Genomic DNA, 6,401 nt, shown 5'->3' with positions numbered 1-6,401 from the left:
AACAAATTGAATTATACAAAACTAAAAACTCCACACACAGTCAAAAAATGCTCTTCCCCCCTTGAGATCATTTACATTTTCTAAAGAAGTTTATCCTATAGATCCAAAAAAAAGTAGTACTTCTTCAATCAACAAGAAACTGAATTACATCATGGGAGAAGTGATATTGACATGTCTTGGGACTCAAAAGAGGATTGTTTACTTTTCTTTTTTTGGGTCTCCCACTCGGTGTTCAGCACCTGCATTGGGGCCGAGTAAATCTAAATTCACGCCAGGAAGTCCCACATTGAGGGGAAATTGCTCCCATATAGATTGTTTTACTTATGATGAACAACATCCACCTTTCTTTGTTTCTGCAACTGTTTCTTGATTTCCATCATCAGCCTGCAAAACCACAGGTTTACCATTTGCTAGCCGCCCCGAGTCCTTTTTCTGGAGCTCTTGAGATTGAATAACTTTCCTGCTCAGAATATTATAGATCTCCCTTACAACTGTCTGGAAAGAAGCTGTTACATTCGACGAATCCAAAGCTGAAGTTTCAATGAAAAATAGACCTTTCGCCTCAGCCAAGGCTTTGCCTTCAGCTGTTGTAACTTCCCTGGCATCTTTGAGATCGGACTTGTTGCCAACGAGTATTATAACCACATTCATGTCCGAATGAGCTGTTAACCGAGTAAGATACAAGTCAAAAAAAATGCTATCAACTAAGTAAAGATGCTGAAAATTGAAGCTGTCATGTATGTTGCTTTATTTTATGAGCAATTTTAGGGACAAGCACATCAAGGATACATGCTATGTTGCTCAGATTCTTTAAAATGTCGGCGTATGCATGCAAGATCCTCCAAAAGTAGTACTTTTTTGGAGAATCCAATACGGGTACATCAACAGTTTTATAGAGTCTGAGCAACATAGGACAGTGGTGCCTTCCAAACAATCCAACCAACCCAGAGAATCATACAGGAGCACACTGCATAATCCAAAAGATGAATTTAATGTACCGTTGGCAAAACAGATTATGCGTTAATGACATGGTATAATCTCTGCCAATAAAAAATTCTCAACTACAACGACAACAACATACCCAGTGTAAGTGGAGTTTGGGGAGGGTAGAGTGTAAGCAGGCCTTACCCCTACCTTGGGAGGTAAAGAGGTTGTTTCCGATAGACTCTCGGCTTAAGGAAAAGCATATCAAAGCAGATTGAAAAAGAAATAACTGAAGTGAAGGGATCATGGAAAAATAATATAGAAAGCATGACAAAGCATTCTGAAAAAGTGTGATAGTCGAAGTACAAGAGACAATAGATCGTAACAGAAATCGATGGACAAGAAGCTAAATGAGAAATACTATGACTGCTAGTATGGGAGGGTAAGCGAGACAACGCTCTACTATCTACTAACCTTCTACCTTAATTCTCAACTATTGAGCTATTTTGAAACAAAATCCAGTGTAGACCTTCCTCAAGTACCTTAAACACGGAGCATGTAGATTAGGCAATTTTAAACTAAAATGAGAAAACAAACAAGTATCTAGTCTAACAAATATAAACTGAAACAACAAAATAAATGAATAGCATATTGCTTACTCTGAAGTTCATTAAGCCATCGACCAATGTTATCGAAAGTCAGGCGCCTACTAATATCATAAACCAGAAGAGCTCCAACTGCACCTCTGTAATATGCAGAAGTAACTGCTCTAAATCGTTCCTGACCAGCCGTATCCCATATCTGCGCTTTAACCTCCTTTCCATTTATGTTTATCTTTTGAGTCTGAAATTCTACTCCAATTGTCGACTTTGAGTTTGGATAGAATTCATCTCTAGCAAATCTAGCAAGCAAATTCGATTTACCAACTGCAGAATCACCAATCAATACAATCTTGAAAAGGTAATCCTCTTTTTTTTCGTCCTCAGAATTGTGTGCCATCTTCTTCACCACATAAAATGGGAAGCTAGAACACCATAACTAGTTAGTTATGCTACGAAGCAACAGGAGATGAGGAATGGCAGAAAAAAATTCAAAGTGGACTTGAAAGGAACCACGAACTACAATTTCCCTCCAGTCAGTGTAGTAACTTCTTCAAGTTCTAATTCAGTCCTAAAAGGAAAGTGACGATTTTCAAATATCTGCACGAAAGCAAAGCATCAGAAACTTAAAAAATTCAGCAAAGAATAAAGTGTCCATCCCGTGCTATGCTCCCACTCCCTTGCTTCTTGCCGCCAAGTATTAAGCTCAAAACCTGAAAGCAATATGATGGAAATCAAGCATTCTGAAAATTCGTGGAACATGGAAAATTTAAGTTTTAAATTCTAAAATGACGTCGTCAACTAGCTTGGAATTGAGGTGTAGTAGTAGTTTTTGCTGTTGCTGTTGAAGTATTCTGAGATGACATACGGGTTGATTTCTCATATGGTAGTTATTATCTAAGAAAGTCACCTTTGTTGTTCATTCCAATTTTCTTCAACAAACAAAGTGACTTTCTGAGATAACAACTATTAGTTAAGTGACCATTTGAAAAATCAAGTCGATGACATACATAAGAACAATCTTGTGAACCTAAAGAAGTTTCCAAAATTCACCTAATTCACTATAGGTTTTTACCTGATCATACCATGTTAAGTTACAAACTATTGCTCAATAAAGTATGCGAAAAGACAAACAATCACCAACACACATCGCATGTGTTTTTTTGGTGAGTAGAGAGAGAGTGGCCACCTTCTCTGAAAACAAGTCAAAAAAACTCAGTAGATGGGGCTGTTAAATTTCATTAACTATCGGAAGACTATTAATTCATACATTAATGACTAGAAGTCTATACATGAGCTGTGATTGATTGAAGAATCTTGAACTTCAGTATTGTGCAGCTTACAACATTTCACCCTCTTTCCCATATAACTGAAAGTATTAGAGATTCAAATTGCAGTATTGTAAGGTTGCTGTCAAAGTAAAGGTTCCTCGTGTTTTTTGGTCATGTGCAAATCAGCCATAGCTGACGACTGATATAAAACTGGCACTTGTACTTCTGGAAACATACAATAACAACAACATACGTAATGTAGTCCCACAAGTGTGTATTGTATCTGCAGCCTTACCCCTACCTTGCGAAGGTAGAGAGGTTGTTTCTAATGGACCCTCGGGCTAAGTAGCGGATATATAAAAAAAAAAACAATATGAAAAGGAGTCCACCACTTCTAATAAAGAGCTCTATGAAATTTAGAATGCCCACCACTTCTAATTCCTCTTGAACACTCCATTTTAAGCTAAAGCCACCTCGAACATTAGAAGTTCTATCTATCATAAACTGCATACTTGATATCGATGGTATCTGGCCAACTTACACACACCTTGACTATAATTTAATAATTTACAAGGTTCCTGCTACCTTCCACCAACACACATAACGAGTAACTCAATCCACTTAGTCTTAGGCAGATGAGAAGATTCACCAAGTTGGGATTCAAGCCTTATTTCCTAATGTTGCCACTCCAACATCTTCAACTTCCAAGCAAACCCTCTGACTGTACTACTTCGGTATAAATACTACATAAGGGGCAAAAGGAGAATAATGTCTATATCGCAATTGCCCTAGATTACAAGCACAATGCACCTTTCTATGAAATTTAATCAAATCAATTAACTACAGCACAATCTCAAACAATGGAATGCTATATAAATCTTTCATTTTTGATCAGTCATCAAAGATTTCGTAAATGCTTGCACTAAGCCAGTGTGATAAGACATGATTACAAATTGTGGAGACCTCATACCGTATCCAAAATTACATCAACACCATGTACAATAATCAGGTTGGCTATATAAATATTGCATACCATTCACTCGATTTTGGTCTATTTCATTCCAATACTATGTCCTTCATGGAATATCAAGGGTTCTAGAAATCCCTACTTACCCATAGATGGGATAGTTTAATCCAAAATAGTTTGTGTCATTTATATAAATCCTTTGCTTACATGACTCTCCGTAATTAGCTAATTTCGTTCTTCCTATAACAAAGACTTAATATCACACCGATTAACAGAAAGTGCAACCTTCTGCAAATAGTAGTAATAGTAGTACACTAGTACTCCCTAAAATGGTTAAAACAACAACAACAACACAGCCAGGGTAATCTCACAACTGGGATCTGGGGAAGGTAGGATGTACGCAGACCTTACCCCTACCTTTATGGGTGAGAGGTTGTTTCCAATAGACCCTCGACTCAAAACAAATGTAATCAAAGCATGATAGAAGGAAAAAAATGACAACATAATAGCAATAAATGGAACAAATGAAACAGAAAATTAATAGAATAAGATACTACGCATATACTAACTAATACTACAATGCAAAATGACTAACAGATAGTTTAATTTTTTTTAACCTTCATCATGTAGTAGTACTAGATCCCTTATCAGGAATTGAAAAAAAAAATGTCTAGCTGATCTCTCCAAATTTATTCGAATATTGTTGCTAGAACTTTTCAAAATGTCAATAATTGTGTGCCGGATCCTCCAAAAGTAATCAGACACAGATGCGACAATATTTTGAAGAGTCTGAGCAACATATTCCTAACCCAAAAAAGAAAAAGATAAACACCCTCACCCAGCCTTCAACCATGAATAGGAAAAGAGCCCCATCCACATGTAAATCATTTTGACAATTGAAATGAAATTGACCTTAAGAAAGGAGAACAGTATCCTAAAGTTGAATGTCTTCCTATATGGGACCCTTATATTAAATAATTTCAACAATAAGCTACACTGCATAAGTTGTCTCATCATGTCTAATAAAAAGAACTCTCAAAATATGTTGTATGACTCAAACAAGACATACAATAATTACTAAGTCTGACATAACTACTTCTAGTGCAACATTTTTACTCCCTATAGTTTAATTTGTTTATTTGGTTTTATTTTAGCACGAAGTTTAAGAAAGTAAAAAGACTTTTGAATTTTGTGGAGTTGTAATCTTAATCTAAAAATATCTTGTGGTCTTAAATAGGTTTGGGGGAAAGTTAGAATTAAGGAGTTACCAAAAAAGGAAAGAGACATTCTTTTTAAAACGAACTAAAAAAAAAGTATGACAAATAAACTGAAATAGAGGGAGTAACGACAACAACATCTTCAGTGCAATCCCTCAACTCCTCAAGTGTTATTTGGGGAGGATAGTGTGTACGCAGATCTCACATCTATCTTGGAAGGTAGAGAGACACTCGGCTCAATGACAAGTATACCGAGGCAGTTCGGGAAAAGAAATAGCAAAAGCGAAGAAGCCACAACAAAATAAAGATAGCATGACAACACATTCTAAAAAAAAACTACAACATAATAATAATATAATCAAATTACATTAAGCAGTTCGGGAAAAGAAATAACAAAAGCTAAAGAAGCCACGAAAAAATAAAGATAGCATGACAAAGCAATCTAGAAAAAAATAATAATAACTACAACATAATAATACCATAATCAAAGTATAATAAACAATAGATAGTAACAAAAATCGAAACGGTGGGAGTAACACTTAAAAATCATAGAATTTTGGCATTTACCAATTAAAGATAAAAATAGACACATAATACTAAATACAATTAGGAACCACCTTTTTTAGGATATTCCTAAATCAACCCATATTTCCATTTCAAGGTGAAACAAAAAAAAACTGGTACCAAGCTGGAAAAAAAATTCAATCTTTATCAGTTTCAAGCTCCAAAAAATGCATTTTTAAGTAAACAATGATAATAAGAAACTAATAAACAAAAGAATTGGGTAATAAAGATTCAATCTTTTTGACAAAAGGCACATACCCAATTCTTTGTAATGACCAAATGATACATTCCCTTAACAATCTATCAAGCGTGTGACCAAATCAAGAATCATTTCTTGATTGCAGATCAATGAAATCAAACAGCTCTAAAAATGGGGTGATTTGAAAATTTTGTGGGAAAAAACATAGGAATCAATTTTTTGGGTTTTGGAGAGATTAAGGAAAATTTCAAGATTCAGGCAAGATGAGAGTGGACAAGAGAGAGAGAGAAGGAGAGATACCAGATTTACAGTATTTTTTACACTATACAATGTTGAACATATGGCAGCAATAAGTGGGTTTTATTCAGCTAATGGATATATTTGTGGCCCAATCCTAATCCAAAATATATTACTAATTTCATATGTCTCACTTTATGTGATATCACGAAATGTGAAGTTTAAATAATAAATAAAGATTTGGTTATGCTTATCAAATTAGTTTTATTAGTGCTTACTTCCAGTTAATTTTTCTTCACAGTAAAGTATTTACTCTTCAATAAATATAGAGTCTTAATTTGTTGTGTCAGGTAAGAGAAAATTTTGTAAATAACGCTATTTTGCCTCCAGATTTACAATGAATAGCGATATTTTGCTTACTTA

General features: G+C 34.9%; 1 protein-coding gene across 3 annotated transcripts; it reads right to left on the bottom strand.

Annotated features, from left to right (window-relative positions):
- On the bottom strand, window positions 1–6,098 carry LOC129880989 (ras-related protein RABA5a-like). Of its 3 annotated transcripts, none has more exons than XM_055955274.1 (3): window positions 5,801–6,098; window positions 1,584–2,236; window positions 1–662 (listed from the first exon to the last, which is right to left on the bottom strand). In XM_055955274.1, exons 2-3 carry the CDS (start codon window positions 1,921–1,923, stop codon window positions 322–324), a joined length of 681 nt encoding a protein of 226 aa, XP_055811249.1. In that variant the 5' UTR covers window positions 1,924–2,236; window positions 5,801–6,098; the 3' UTR covers window positions 1–321. The 3 variants fall into 3 exon arrangements, with proteins under 3 accessions (XP_055811249.1, XP_055811251.1, XP_055811250.1); XM_055955276.1 differs by lacking the exon at window positions 5,801–6,098 and adding an exon at window positions 5,596–5,634; XM_055955275.1 differs by lacking the exon at window positions 5,801–6,098 and adding an exon at window positions 2,599–4,246.
- Between the last annotated feature and the right edge of the window lie 303 nt (window positions 6,099–6,401).

Source organism: Solanum dulcamara, chromosome 2, assembly GCF_947179165.1.
Source record: "Solanum dulcamara chromosome 2, daSolDulc1.2, whole genome shotgun sequence".
Classification (NCBI taxonomy): domain Eukaryota; kingdom Viridiplantae; phylum Streptophyta; class Magnoliopsida; order Solanales; family Solanaceae; genus Solanum; species Solanum dulcamara.
The sequence above is the reverse complement of the archived record's forward strand: the minus strand, read 5'-3'. Positions and strand labels throughout refer to the sequence as shown.